The sequence below is a fragment of the Equus przewalskii genome, chromosome 10 (genome assembly GCF_037783145.1).
Source record: "Equus przewalskii isolate Varuska chromosome 10, EquPr2, whole genome shotgun sequence".
NCBI lineage: Eukaryota > Metazoa > Chordata > Mammalia > Perissodactyla > Equidae > Equus > Equus przewalskii.
In genome coordinates, this window is record NC_091840.1 from 20,156,579 (window position 1) to 20,172,080 (window position 15,502).

Sequence of the window (15,502 nt, forward strand, 5' to 3'; positions counted from 1 at the left end):
GCAGTTATTACCCACCTCAAATGATACCAATGGATCTAAAACTGCCAATTCCAAAAGTGGCATGTGTGGTGAGATCTGATGTGGGGATGGGACTGCAGACCTGGGCGAGATGGGATGATAATGCAAGGGCACTTTTTAGTGAATTTGTTCAAGAGGAAAAAGCACCACCAAAGCTGGGAGTTGATGCAGGGCACAGAGCAGAGAGGCAGAAAGGCCAGGGGCCAGACATCACTCAAGGAAATATGAGCTGGATCAGATGGGCTGATAATACCCAGACAGACATACAAACCAAAGCCAAGGGTCTCTAAGGTCTTTGCAGAGAAACTACACAAAATACTATGATTTTATTAGCAACCACAGATAGATTATTTTTCACATTTTACACTTATTCTTGTTCACACAGAAAGAGGACTAATTCTAATGAATTATCAATAATATACCTTAAATAACATGTTGTGAAAAAAATTAAGTTAAAATGCACTACGTAACAGTGCTCACATAAAGGACAGCTGGCTATTTAATACGTGAAACAATGCTGAATCAGTGTTGGAAGCCAATTTGATCCTCCAGAAAGTGATACACTTTGCCCCTCTTTGGTCAGTCCTGGAGCAGTATGCAAGCTGAATGACAAACATGAACTAAAAAGGCTAAAATACTCAAGACCAAATAGGACCACTCCAGAGTCAGTTTTACAATGAAATGCTCAGCCCCCCTGTCTGTCAACTGAGATCTGCTGGATCCCTGTCCCTGCTGTAGTACCTATCGCATGATTAGACCTCGGCCACCATCCAGCCTCCAGGACAAGTAGAATCACAACCCCAGGAAGAGTCACTGCTGGTCACCCATGTGTATTCCTATCCCAACTTGACTCAGGTGGCAAGGGTTCTCTCAGGGAGCATACCTCTACCACATTTACTCCTGAGCAGACTGTGTCAGCGTCTTGTTGGGAGGTGTGCAGAGGAAAGGTTACTTGCCAGAGGACATGGTACCAGACAACGGTTGTTATTCCTTATAAACAACCAGCAGCAAAACCAAAAGACCATCAATGTACTGTAAGAGGATCACCTTGCCAGGAACAGATTCCAGTTCTTACCTCTACATGAAAAGGGCTCATAACAAAATCAACTTTTACTTAACGTTCTTAGAAATGCTGTTCTGAGATATTCACGCTCCCAGTTTTAGAGGCAGCTATGGAACATACACAGCTTCCCCGGATCTTGGCTCCCGATTTGACTCACAGGAGCCTCAAGTCAAATGTCTTCCAGAGCAAGAACTCACTCATATTGTCAGTCACTGCCATAAAGAGAATGGTTAGAACAACCTGGGGTTCCTAAAAATCAGATGTGGCATGACAAGTTGGTGCATTAACTGTGTGTCATGACTGATTCCTTTCACACAGGCTCAACTATATGTGCCCACATGTACACTGTGGTTACACACCAGGGCAGAACCTTTTAACAAGAGGATCTCCAGCATTGCTTTTTTCTGACCCCCCTCCCCCCCTGTATTTCTTTCTGAGATACTAAGTGGGTGGGGAAAACAGACTTTGCAGTCCTTTGGCTAGGGAAGATGTCTGTAAGCTCTCCTCCTGTTCCTTGCTCCTATCCCAGAAGACTAACCATCTGTCCCTACCAAGCAAGGTGATGGTCTAGGGCCAGAACATTCCTATCAAAAGGCATCTTTGATGTTCTTGAGTTGGCGCACGGCCAGGTCTACAGGGAGACTGAACTTGAGGCTGCTGAGGCGACTGAGCAGGTTGAGGGCACTCTCAAAGCCTGTGTGTGCCATGTAGCTCCAAGGCTGGTAGTGGGGCTCAATGAGTGATCCCGACTTGCAGATGAGGTTCACCCAAGACACGAGACGCTGCTCATTCAGTGCCATGCACACCAAGGCCTTTAGCTCTGAGTCTGCGCTGCGCTTAAAGGGGTCGTGCTCCGTCAGCACCATGTGGATGGCTGTCAGTAGGCTCTGCTTGGGGGTCACCACAGTGCCTCCCATAACAGGCAGGGCGAAGGACTGGGAGAGCTTCCGGGCTGGGGATTCCACATAAGCGCGGCCGTTCTTAGCGTGGTAGTACTTTACAAAGAGCTCCCAGGGGTGCATGGCCTCGGGGGCCGAGGAGAAGGCTGGCAGCAAACAAGCAATGGGGGCCATGACCAGGCTCATCCCTGGTGAGGAGGCATACAGTCCATGGGCCAGCAGGTCCCTCACAGCTACCGTCAGCTCCTTCCGCACAGCCATGGTCAGCTCATCCTTGCCTCCCAGAGAGAGGTCCTGGAGGTTGGCGGAAGTGATGACGTGGTTGTGAGGCTGGTGCCTCAAGGCCAGCTGCCTCACTCTGTCTACTGATACCTCCAGCCTCTTCAGTAAGGGAGAGTAGTCCCTGTCAGCCTGACCCCTCTGCCACAGGGTCTGTGGGATCTGGCCTGTGGCACAACCAAACTGGCTGACAGCAAAGATGTGAAGCACTGCCAGTGCTCGCCGCATCAGGTGCAGCCCCGTCTCTCGAACTCTCTTCACATCTTCTGCCTTCGCTGTTTAGGAAACACAACGACTCATCAGCTATGGCCATGACGGCACAGAGGTACATTCAACAAGTCATGGGCTGAGATCAAGTCTTGCTTCTGAGATATAGTATGGGTCCCACGTGAAGCCAAGAGCCACCTGTTTTTTTTGCTGGACTTAGTATTTTGTTTTGATTAATAACAGCTATATTGAATATAATTCACATACCATACAATTTAGTGGTTTTTAGAATATTCACAGAGTTGTGCAACCATCATCCCCAAAAGAAACCCCATACTGTTAGCATTTCCCATTCCCCACTTCTCCCCAACCCCTCAAGCCTGAGGCAACCACTAAGCTACTTTCTGTCTCTATAGACTTGCCAGTTCCGGAAGCTGGACTTACCTTTGTTGTTTCCTTGGGGCAGTTTGCTGCTGCCAGGTCTGGTCGAGCCATTTCCTGTCTTCCCACTGGCCTTGCATTCACAGTGTCCACTATCTGTCTGCAACGGGCTTCCCACTTCATCTGTAATCAGAAGTTACAAAGATGAGATACTTATTTAACCCCTTTATGGCAGATTTTTATTATTATTATTTTTTTTTTAGATTTTTTAAATTGTTCCTTTATCTCTCCAAAGCCCCCCAGTACATAGTTGTATATTTTAGTTGTGGGTCCTTCTAGTTGTGGCATGTGGGACACCGCCTCAGCATGGTTTGATGAGTAGTGCTAGGTCCGCGCTCAGGACCTGAACTGGTGAAACCCTGGGCCACTAAAGCAGGGCGTGCAAACTTAACCACTCGGCTATGGGGCCGGAGCCTATGGCAGATTTTTAAAGGAAAAATAATATTTACCAGTGCCTACCAAATGATGAAACTTTTTTTTTTCCCGCCGAGGAAGATTAGCCCTGAGCTAACATCTGCCAATCCTCCTCTTTTTTCTGAGGAAGACTGGCCCTGAGCTAACATCCGTGCCCATCTTCCTCTACTTTATATGTGGGATGCCTGCCACAGCATGGCTCGCTACGCGGTGCCACGTCCACACCTGGGACCCAAACTGGCGAACCCTGGGCCGCCGAAGTAGAACGTGCGCACTTAACCACCGCACCACCGGGCCAGCCGTCAAATGACAAAACTTTTACAAATATTATCTTAATTGTGTAGGACAGTAACTGTCATACAGTAGCTGGCTCAATAAATATTTGCTGAGTGAAAGAAGCATGAATCATTATTTTATGGATAAAGAGAGTGGGACTAAAGAAGTTAGTAATCTGCCCAAAGACACGAAGCCAGTAAGTGGCAGAGAAGGGATTTTAACTATCTGGTTCCAAAATCCACGTTCTTTCCACTCTACCATGCGGGCTCCCTGAGTGATCAAACCTCTTCAAGATCACAAGAACTGGCATCTGTAGGTATCATACTCAGAATACATAGAATTATTACGACATCTGTCCACTCTTCTCTTCCCATCCCCTCCTCTGACCTTGGATAAAGTTGATGAACATCTCGAGGTCTCGGATCTGAGTTTTCAGCTGCTCAACCAACTGTTCTTTCACACGGGCTGGGTTGACAATCTGAGCCACAGCTGCATCCACACGCTGCCGGAGCTCTTCAGTGGACAGTGAACTGATGTCCTCATTCAGGTTCATGTCCAGTTTCTTTATTAACTCATCTATGACCACCTATCAAGACCACAAGCAATGAGCACACCCTTAGGAATTTTCAGGGAAAAGGTTAGGAAGAAGGAGAATCTTAACTAGTATGCCTCCTAGCCTTAAATGGCAATTAAAGACACACGGAACTCCCAAATTTGTGAGAGAAAATGGTGCAGCTGTTGATCAAGCTGAGGACACAAAGGCTTTACTTCTCTTACCGTAACAAGAACCCTTGGTTCCTCTCTGATAGAAATTTTCCTCTCACTGCAAGTTTTCTACCAGGCCAGGCAACTGTCACTCAGGAGAACAACAGTGGTAACAGTCCCAAGTGGCTCATGATCCAAAAAGCCTCACATTTAGCTTCCCCCAAGGCCTCCAAGAGAATAAACACTGATTTTTCTTAGTTTCTAATCCTTCTCATCTGGTCTTGCCCTACTCTAGGCAACCAAAGAAAAATCTCTAGAAAACATCAAAGTACATTACAACCAAAATATCCTAGTGACAATATTAGGAACAATTTGAAACCCAGGTAATGTAACTCCACCTTGGCCTGAAAAACAGCCACATCACAGGCAGAGACAAACATGCAGGGGAGGTGGTAGCTGTATCTCTACCAGCAGATTTACTTGTCTACTCAGGTGTTGCTTAAATAAATACAGCATTAAAGTCACTCTGGATTCCTGGAATATTTATAAACCAGTCATGGGGAAAAAAGCTAGTTACGTTGTACGATGTTCCCAAGTAAAACTATTTTAATGATCAAATGAAAGACATTATTATTGTTATGATTATATATTGCTATTATTATTAATAATAACCACAGAAAGAGCTCAATCATTATATTATAAAGCTTTGGAACTTGTGTTTCCATGTGTGAATAAAGACTGGTCCAAGGTAATAGCAAAACTTCCCTTTGATTTGGGCCAGCAAATGGATTCTCAGTAAGGACAAGGGTCAAGCTAGTAAAGAATGTCCTGTGAACACTGGAAGGGCCAAGGTAACCTTAGGCAGTGGCGGAGGCGCCTCTGGTGTCTGCTCACCCGCTGTCTTTCCAAGACCACGGACTGTGGCAGGGAGTCATAACTGCCCTCTTGATAGGCAAACGTTTCCAGGTCATCTAGTTGGGTTTTAAGCTGCAGGATCAGTTCCTTCTGCTTCTCCCTTTGGGTTTCCAGACGTTCTCGTTTCTCCTGCTCACTCTAAGACGAGAAAATACGTAGGTCTATTTCACAGGAAAAGGAAAATTCAGGCACATTAAGAATACTGTCAAGCCAATAATGCCTAGTAAAACATGAGATGTTTCCAAGTAATCCACACGAAATATGGAATTCATAAAACACATTTAAAAATAAGAATATTTCATGCAGGGCAACTTAATAAATGTGTGTTTTCTTTAAGAAAGTATTTGTCTCTCATTGGAAATAGGATATGAATACAATGGGGCCTTTGTTAAGACTGCGTTTTTCTTGGTCAAAGGTCTAGTTAGAATTAACACAATTTATGTTAGCCAAGACAGCCTCCCAAGAATTAACATGCCATCCTCCACAGCCAATTACCACAGAACAACTCCTGAATACTTCGTGCAGCCAAATTTTGCAAGAGAATCTGGAGGTAAGAGTGTAGAGAAAGGCTTTATAACTCATAACCAGTTTTCTTAAGATTCAAAGCCCCTCCAATGTATCATACACTTCTGAAAAATAAAAAGAATAAACGCAGGTGCCTGGGACAGTGAAAAAAATCCAAAAGCCAAGTAATGGCGGAGGGAGGTAACAATGTTTAAAAAAAAAAAATGTCTGGTAAGTTTCCCTAACCAGTGACTCCTTTTCCCACTGTTGACCACCAGGTGGTTTCTGCATTTAAATTATTAAAAACCCTTCAGGGTGGTAAAGTCTTGCCAATGTATTGTAAAACACTGGTTCTTTGCCTTTCTTGAGTATCAAAAACAAAACAAAGCAAAACTAGCATTATCATGCAGGTGTAAGGCTGCATTATAAAGTAGAAGTCTACAGGATATTAAATTTAACCTTAAAATGGTACTTACCAAGCTCTCCAGAAGTACGGCATGAGAGAACAAATGAAAAACAACAAATTAACTTTTTGTTCAAGCTATTTAAAAAGCAATCCTCTTGCTTTAGCTTTGCTCAACATGAAAGTAAGCCTTTTCTCAGGATACTCCCTCTCCAATCCTTTCTGAGCGTTCCGGTTTCTTCTTAGAACCCTGTTCCTCTCTCCCACTTACTGCAGGCCTACCTACCCTTTAAGAGAACATTTCCTCGATTTCCCCAGGCAGAACGGATCATTTTCTCCTCTGTATCTTGTACACACTTCTCTAGCTCATGTCATATTATAATTTGTTTAGGATTCTGTCTCCCCTGGTCTAGGAACTCCTTATAGGCAAGGACCTTGACTTTGTACCCCCAATGCCTAGCACGGTGCCTGGCACAGGGTAAGCTCTCAATATTCATTTGTTGTATGTTACTGAACTGAATCAGGCACAGAATGACATCCAAATAATGAACTCTGACTGGAAGAAGTTGTCTAACCAGTCTAGGGAGAAAGAGCTGGAGAAACTTTCTTTGTTTGTGTTTTCATTGTATCCCAACTTTATGGAGCCAAGGAAGAAAGAAACTAGTCATAAATCCTGATTCCATTTTCATGAGTATGTCTGCTGAACTCTGTCACTTGCCATGGTAGTTACAGTACGATATTTACTGGAATGTGGGCAAACAAGGTTAACAGGAAAGAAGAATGAGGTCTGGTACAAGCCAGGAAATAACAGAAAGAATTTCCAGTACGAAGTGAGATAAAATACTGGTTAAAAAAAATTTGGAACTGATAAGAAGTAAATCCGTTGTTTCAAACATGTCACCCCACTTTGGCATTGCCTGTTCATGTGTCAATATACGCGCACAAGATTACAGCTGTTTATTAGGTGTTTTGAGCACTACGCTTTTTTTTTTTTTAAAGTTGTATTCTGTTTCTGAAAGTGAAAATGAACAAGGAAAAGGGCACCACATCCACGCAGAAACTTTAGTGCTCTTCATACCGGAATAGAGCCTGCCCACAGTAATTCCTTCTATGTTTTCTATTCCTTAAAAGTCTGGTAATTTGAGGTGGCTGCTCCTTGTGCAAGGAGCTGTGGATATGTGTAGAGAAGGGCGGAACAGTAAACACAGGATTGCACTGGAAACATTTCAAATTAAAATAAACCAGTCAGTATCCGTTACTGATAAATCTTCTTGGTTAAAGCTAGTTTAAGTGAGAAGAAAGCCACATGTGGGTTGTAACTTGAAGAATAAAATGGTGGAGAAAAGACATCGAATCTCCTCAACCCTTCCAACAAGCTACCTACAATTGTGCACTTTCAGAGATTCAAAGACTATACGGAAACGTTCCTTTGGTATGTTATACAGATTCTCACTACTCCTCAGTACAGGCTAACAGACTGGATCTTCAGTTACCAAAGGGACCTCATTTAGAATGCCTAGTTATTAAGCACGATGGGGAAGGAGTCTTAAAATACCAACATTACGAAATTCATATAATCAGGTGTTGTTTCTTTCAATTACCAAGAGACCCTAAAGTTCACCAAAGTTCTCACCCAGACAAGAGAGTCTAAAGATTAAAGACTTTCTCTAGATTCCAGGAAAGCACGGACAGGGATCAGATCTAAATTTCCACAGATTCCAACTCACTTGCCAATTTTCCAATCCCCAGGGTTGGGGTACTCTATCAGCAAATGTGTTCAGGACTTAGATACTTTATGAGGTGACGGCAAGGCGAGCGGGAGCAGCATTGCTTCGGTTGCTCTGTTGCCCTCTGAATACTCTCTTCGCTCACCGCTCCTCTGCCCGTCACTTCATCACACCTGCATCTCTTTCCAGACCTTCGGTGGACACCTCTCACCATCACATTCCCAGGCCGCTCTGTCCTTCTGCCCTTCAGCAGGCCCCGCCCAACTGTCTCCAGTCTCCTCGTCTCGGACGCGCGTTATCATCTAGATCGCTGGGCATCTCACCACGTCTACTTCTGTCCGCGTCAGCATCGCCACCTACCCAAGCCCCCTATTCCTGTAACCCTCGGGGGCCGGCCCCAGCTGCTCACCTGGTCCTCGCTCCGCAACCGTGGCCGGTCCCCTGGCAGCCTGTCGCCCTCGTCGCTGGCGGGGTCCTCGGGGCCCCCGTAACCCAGGACGTGAGGGCACCCGCGGAAGGCGAAGTCCTCAAGCTCGCGCAGGAGGCGCTGCTGCTCCGCCGGCGCCCCGCGCACCACCTGGCGCAGGCGGAACTGCACCTGCGCGAAGTGCGAGGACAGCGCGAGCAGCGCCGAATCCAGCCGCCGCCGCTCGGCCCGCAGCCGCTGCAGCGTCCGGCCCGGCGAGTCGGGCGGGGAGCCTGGGGCCGCGCCGGGCTCCTCGGCCGCCGCCTCTTCCGAGAACGCAGCCGCCCCAGGCCCGGCCTCCGCCACCGCCCCCACCGGGGCCCAGCGCACCGCCTCGCACGGTGGCAGCGATTCCTCTTCCTCCTCCTCTTCGTCCTTCGCCTTTGGCCCGACGGCTGCCACCACCGTTACCGGCTCTGCAGCCGCTTCGACAGCCGCCATCTTCCCGGAAGCGCCGGCGCACTTCAGCCGCGCCCCCTCGCTGCCATGGCAACCGCGCGCGGGCTGGGAAACCTGGAGGAGCGGGTGGGCGGGGCTCAGACGTCACCGAATTCAGACGTCACCCGGGGCGGGTCTTCCCCGGGGGTTTAATTGGGGCCAATAATTTTTTGTTTGGGCCCCTACTGTGAATCAGGAGCTGAGTGTACTAAGCATTAGAGAAATAGGTGAACAAAGCCGGGACAAGTCATTCTGTGTGTGTATGGAGCCTAGTATGGCCCTTGCCCTGGTCCCAGTGGGCGAGTCGTCTATTCCTAATCTGTGCATTTCTGGAGACCCCGAGATGGGAAGGGCTGCGGGGATTATGCTCTCTCAGAGTCTCTCCCGAGTGCGGATCCCTTGGCTATAGGGCCACGTTCCCCCTTCCTCTAAACCCTTCCCTGACCATGTAAGGAGAGGCAGCTGCTGGGGGCGTCCCCAGGATCTAAAGATAGCGGCCCCTGCCTCGGACGCCAAAAGCCACGGGGCAGTGGGAGCCGCCATGGCACGGTGAGTGTTTCCGGCCGCCCTTTTCGCTGGAGATTCCCTGCCCCGCATTTCCTGGGCGCTCCAGGTTCTGCGAGGTCTCATGGGAACCTCCGACCCTAGATCTCTTGTAACTTTGGGGTGGTGAGGGGAAGTGTGACCTGAATGTTCTCTATGACTCCGCATCTCTCTACCCTCGCACTTCGGATTCTCCCCAAGGTCCCCCTCACCACACACACCCTCTCCCATCACTCCCCTTTCTGTCTCATTTAGCTCCACTTTGACAGGGCTGAAGCATAAAATGGCCCTATATTTTCCCCTCTTTCCACCTTTCCCGAATGCCCTCAGTCTTCCCTCTCCCACCCGCATGAAGCCCCACCTCAACTGCTCTTCAGGCAGCATGCCCGGACCCTGTGGTACGACAGGCCCAAGTATGTGTTCATGGAGTTTTGTGTTGAGGATAGCACCGATGTCCATGTGCTCATCGAAGACCACCGCCTTGTGTTCAGGTAATAGCTCTCCCCTATGGAGGGCCTGGCTTCCCAGGAGCCTTTTCCTTCTCCTAATACCCCCACACTCAGCCTTTGGCATCTCCTCAGCTGCATTGTCTCCTCAGCTGCAAGAGTGCCGATGGAGTGGAATTGTACAATGAAATTGAGTTCTATGCCAAGGTGAACTCCAAGGTAAGGGTGGGTGGGAGAGTAAGGTCTGGGTGGAAAGGCTGCCCAGGGTAACTGGACATTCATTCTGAACCTCAGACCCTAAGAATGAAGCTCTCTATCTGGCAGGACTCCCAGGATAAGCGCTCTGGCCGCTCCATTACTTGCTTTGTGAGGAAATGGAAGGAGAAAGTAGCCTGGCCTCGGCTCACCAAGGAGGATATCAAGGTGGGGAGTGGCCTGCTCTTTGTCCTGTGCTCTCTATGTACCCAGGTACCCAAATTAGGTCTGGGAATCACTCTTGATTCCTTTCCCACCAACACTCAGTCATGCACCAGGTCCTGCCTATTTGACCTCCTAAATATTCTTGAATCCATTACTTCATCTCTTCCTAATTCAGGCCTCATCCATCACTGAGTGAGACTTGTGTTTTTTCAGCCCCACCTCCAATCTATCCCCTGCATTGCTCCTGCCATGGTCTTTGTAAAACACACATTTGACCCTGTCACTCTCCCACTTAAGACCCTCCAGTGGCTTCTTTTCCCCTAAAGGTTGAAAATTGCTTGCTGGCTGGATCTGGCTCTCAAATTTGTTTTAGCAATCTTTCCCGTGTTAAAAATTATTTTAATTGGTTACTGACATTTAAAGTTTTTGATTAGCTGCGGACATTTAAAAATGTGGAGATTTTACCTAAAAATCCAGATTATGAGCTTCTCTCTCTGGCCACACTGGTCTAAATTCCCAAATGCCTAGAGTTGGACCTTTAAATGGTACATGTGCACCACCTCACTTTACTCCTTTTCATCCTCTCTCTGACTCTTGCAGGCATTTGAGCTTGTAACTTCTGCGCTTCAGAATGAAGTCCATGCACCATAGCATGACATATAAGCTCATGACCTGGCTATTCTTCCCCTCTGCAGCCTTATGTCCCATAATTCTCTGCCTCAAACTTCACATTCCAGCCACAGCAAACTGCTTGCAGTTCTGTTGCACACACCAGGCTATTTCTCACCTCCGTGCCTTTGCTCAAGCTGTGGCTTCTTCCTGGAAAGCCTCCATCTTCAGCACCTTCACCCACCTAACCCCTGCTCATCCTTCAGGGCCCTGCTACTCCAAGAAGCCTTGGTTCCCAGAGCTACTTTCCAGGTTCCCATAATATCCTCTACATAACCCACCACCACCCTTTCCATACTATATTAAAATTAATTTCCCTTCCCCATTTGCTTCGTGATGGCTGGGACTGTATTGAACATTTTTATAATCCCCATGCCACGCTCAGAATCTGGCCCAAAGTATGCGTTAGAAAAATATCTATTAAATGAATGAGTGATTTCGTTCCCTGTCTAAATGTGGGATCTTGGAACATGGGCCTCAAAGGGTTGTCTGTGACCCCAGGGAATGCAGCTTGGTTGACTCCTGTGATGATTTATGATAGTTATCTTTCCAGATCTCTTATCCCCCTAGCCAGTCTGCTCTTGGAGGGCAGAATTTCTATGCTTTTTCATCCTCTACAATGCCTGGCATTGTGCTTGGCACTTAGTAGGTTCCTGGAAAATCTTTGTGGATGAAGATGATGATATGGCAGCCTGGAGGGGGCTTAGTCAGAGGGGTGCTGTTGGGAAGACTATACCGCCATTGACCCTCTTTCCCCCAAGCACTCTCCTATGCACGCGTCCGCATTTTTTATGCTCTTCTCCTGCTGCTATGACTCTCCATGCTTTCCTCTTGCAGCCAGTGTGGTTGTCTGTGGACTTTGATAACTGGAGAGACTGGGAAGGGGATGAAGAGGTGGAGCTGGCTCAGGTGGAACATTACGCAGAGGTAATGCCATAGTCTGCCCATCTTGATCATTTTCTGTGTCTCTCTCTGCACACATTTCTCTGGAGGATTGTCATCAGGGCTAGGCAGAGATATATGAGCTCCCCAGGCAGCCTACTCACTGGTGCTGATAGTCTTTACATATTTTGTACAATGTTTACTTAGTAGGGAGGAGAGAAATGAATATTCTGTTAATGAAATTGTATACATAGATTCACTCACTATTCACCGAGTAGAGCCTGTGTTCTGAAAAAGTTTGACAAAACCTTTTACTACTTTTCTGTAATTCTTGTTCTCTCTTCTGTTTTCTTTGTGTGTGTGTGTGTATGCATGTGCGCACGTGAGTGTGTGTTTCGCAAGCCAGACAACTTCATGGGAAGCTCAAACTAAGCAGTATAAAAATTCACATCATAAAATAAATCAGTAGCTCCCAATAAATTACACCCTGCCATACATTATTTGGTTTCAGAATTTCAGCTACTATTTATGCAAGTTGCAAAACACTAACAGACCCTAACCTGGATTAGTAAGGAGGGTGCTTTGTGTGTGTTTAAATTTCCTTTTAAAAGGAGATAAATTTACTTTTCTCCAACTCGTCCCAGTGATGTGGTAGGGATTTTAAAGACAAGGCAGTTGTCTGGCTGGGACCATTCTCCTGTGGTCTGTGAATATGCAGGTTGGTCTTCCCTCACCCCTCTTATCTCTGTGACTACTTTTCTCTTCCCACTAGCTTTTGAAGAAGGTCAGCACCAAGAAACCTCCCCCAGCCATGGATGACCTGGATGTAAGTAAAGCCTACCCCTCAAGCCGTCAGTTTCCTTTAGCTTTAAAAAATAAGATACTAAAAAGCTCCTGTATCTCTAGCACACGGCACTTCTCAGTGCATGTTAGATGAATTTGAATTTGATACAGGAGGTTGAATGTTCTTCTCCAGGCTTTAGAAAACCCCAGCAAGACTCTCCTCCCTTCCTTCTCCCCCTCTGCTTCTTCCTCCTAGAGCAGATCTGGCCCTGTTGACTATCTTTACAGCTGTAAGGAGCAGTAGCGTTGGTTGAAATTCTGAAACTAAATGGTGCATGACACAGTGCTGTTTATTGAGTACCAGTGGTTTATTTTATTTTCCAAAGTTTAAATCTTTTTGTATTAGCCTCCCAAGAAGTTATGTGATTCAGAAAATCATAAAGGAAAACTTGAAGAGCAGGAGGGAGTGAGTAGCGTTTGTGAACACAAATGTTCACTCTTTGAAGACTCTACAGTTGCTTTTGTCTTTTTTTTTCCTAGGATGATTCTGACAGTGCCGACGCAACAAGTAATTAACCTCCTGTGACAGTAGAGCTGGGGAGGAAGCTGTGGCTATCTTCCAGTCACTCTGACAAGCTAGGGCCTAGGCCTTTGTCAGTTCTCTGGCTGTGCGCCATGGTCCTTTGGAATCTCTGAGCTTTCCTAGAAGCTCTTTATTAATGGTCCTCCCTCAAGCTTTATTTCTTCTCCTAGGCACTTGACTATGGCTGCTACATCAGATGGCAGGATACGAGAGGAGTAGACTGGTGGGGCTTCTGAATTCCTACCAATTGACTATATTCTCTGTGTTTGGGCCGCTCATCAGGGCTCTCTTGAGTGTTTGAGCAGGTGTGTGTATGTGGCAGAGCAAAAGGCAAAGAAGCATATAGATTATAATAAATCTCTAGGAACTGTTCTCTCTTTCCTTCTTGTACTTCTTCCTCCTGAAGGCAAACCTCTTCTCCCTCTAGAGTTCCTTTCAGGGGAGAGGTGGGTGTCACAGATCCTGGCCCTCATTGTTGAAACTGGAAAAAGGAAGATGTTGGGAGCAGGCTTGTAACCAAGCCGGGGGACTTCCCCATGCCCAGCTCTATGCTTTGATTTCTCAGAGCAGAAACCAGCCTTTCACTATATGGCTAATTCTAAGACCCTTAGAAACAGGCGGAAACCCACCTCAGCTTCCTACACGCTTCCGAAATCTCTTTATACTTTTAAAGCTGATTGTTACAGTAGTTAATGACCATGTCTGTTTATTCCTCCATCCATCAGCTACTCCATTCATCCACAACATTTTTGGAGTGCCTAATGTGTACTTGAACTGTGACTTAAACACAGTGCAGTACCTAGACCCTGGAACGCACAGTAAAGTACTGAGATTCTTAAAAAATTAAACTATAAAATCTCTATCAGTAATATATGGACATAGTTTAAAAAAGTAAAACAGTATCAAAATGTATAAAATGTAAAGTGGAATTTACGCTCAATGAGGGTAAGCAATGCTAACAGTTTCTACAATAAATTTATGTATCTATATATGTATATACACTACACGTTATAAATTCCATAATACCTATAATTAGATAATTATATAGGGGGTCAGCCCCGTGGCCAAGTGGTTAAGTTCGTGGGCTCCGCTTCAGCGGCCCAGGGTTTCACCGGTTCGGATCTTGGGCGTGGACATGGCACCGCTCATCAGGCCATGCTGAGGTGGCATCCCACATGCCACAACTGGAAGGAACCACAACTAAGGTATACAGCTGTGTACTGGGGAGATTTGGGGAGAAAAAGCAGAAAAAAAAAAACATTGGCAACAATTGTTAGCTCAGGTGCCAATCTTAAAAAAAAAATTTAATTATATAGTTATATATAACATATAAAACAATATACAACATATATGGAACATAAACATATGCAGTATCATGTATTTATATACAGTATAATATATATTAAAATTTAATACATATATAAGCAAATGCAGCATGTGTGTACACAATTGGAATCATACTATGTACATCTTGCACTCTGCTTTTGTTCACTTAATAAATATTGGAACTCTCCAAATCAGAGTACATAGATCTAACTCTTTTTCATGGCTACATGGTATTCAGTTTAATACATTTCCCATAATTTAACTGGTTCCTTATTGAGGGACATTTAGGTCGTTGTTAGTCTTTTTAAATTTTCAAACAATGTTACAATGAACATTTTAAAATGTAGATCTTTACATATTTGGCAAGAATATCTATAAGATAAATTTCTGGAAGTGGAATTGCTAGGTCAAAGAGTAGATACTTTTAAACTTGTTCTTTTTTTTTTTTGCTGAGGAATGTTCTTCCTGGGCTAACGTCTGTGCCAATCTTTCTCTATTTTGTATTTGGGACACCACCACAGCATGGCTTGTTGAGCAGTGTATAGGTCCACGCCCGGGATCCTAACCTGTGAACCCCTGCTGTTGAAGCAGACCCTGTGAACTTAACCAGGCTGACCCCTTTTAAGCATTTTGAAAACTGTTGCCAAGATGCTCTTAGACGAAATTGCACCAATTCTCGCTCCTACCACTGAGAGTGCTCCATTTTCCAAAGCTTTTTAGATATTTGCCAAGATAAAAAAATTTTACCTGGTTTAATTTGCTTTTAATTAGGAGATTGCAAATTGTTTATTTTTATTAGTGATTTATATTTCTTTTAGTATGCTCTGTCCATGTCTTTTGCCCATTTTGCTATTGACATTAGTTTTTAAACTTTTTAAAAAACTGATAATACAAAGCTATATTTTTAAAGATTTTATTTTTTTCCCTTTTCTCCCCAAAGCCTCCTGGTACATAGTCGTATATTTTTAGTTGTGAGTCCTTCTAGTTGTGGCATGTGGGATGCTGCCTCAGCATGGCTTGAGGAGCAGTGCCATGTCCACACTCAGGATCCGAACTGGCAAAACCCTGGGCCACTGAAGCAGAGCACCCCATCTT

At 45.6% G+C, this 15,502-nt stretch overlaps 2 protein-coding genes across 8 annotated transcripts; one reads left to right on the forward strand and one right to left on the reverse strand.

Moving 5' to 3' along the window:
• Positions 1–325: 325 nt before the first annotated feature.
• RUNDC1 (RUN domain containing 1) lies at positions 326–8,758 on the reverse strand. Of its 3 annotated transcripts, none has more exons than XM_070561872.1 (6): positions 8,261–8,758; positions 6,198–6,227; positions 5,197–5,355; positions 3,985–4,183; positions 2,911–3,030; positions 326–2,534 (listed from the first exon to the last, which is right to left on the reverse strand). In XM_070561872.1, the coding sequence occupies exons 1-6, from the start codon at positions 8,756–8,758 to the stop codon at positions 1,669–1,671; spliced, it is 1,872 nt and encodes a 623-aa protein (XP_070417973.1). In that variant the 3' UTR covers positions 326–1,668. The 3 variants fall into 3 exon arrangements, with proteins under 3 accessions (XP_070417973.1, XP_070417974.1, XP_008541623.2); XM_070561873.1 differs by having other exon boundaries at positions 6,198–6,217; positions 8,260–8,758; XM_008543401.2 differs by lacking the exon at positions 6,198–6,227.
• Positions 8,759–8,831: 73 nt separating this feature from the next.
• Positions 8,832–13,453, forward strand: PTGES3L (prostaglandin E synthase 3 like). 5 transcript variants are annotated; one of them, XM_070561883.1, is made up of 8 exons: positions 8,832–9,304; positions 9,629–9,789; positions 9,897–9,963; positions 10,069–10,167; positions 11,671–11,760; positions 12,488–12,541; positions 13,039–13,066; positions 13,252–13,453. In XM_070561883.1, exons 2-8 carry the CDS (start codon positions 9,722–9,724, stop codon positions 13,257–13,259), a joined length of 414 nt encoding a protein of 137 aa, XP_070417984.1. In that variant the 5' UTR covers positions 8,832–9,304; positions 9,629–9,721; the 3' UTR covers positions 13,260–13,453. The 5 variants fall into 5 exon arrangements, with proteins under 5 accessions (XP_070417984.1, XP_070417981.1, XP_070417982.1 ...); XM_070561880.1 differs by having other exon boundaries at positions 9,676–9,789; XM_070561881.1 differs by lacking the exon at positions 13,252–13,453 and having other exon boundaries at positions 13,039–13,210.
• Positions 13,454–15,502: the final 2,049 nt, after the last annotated feature.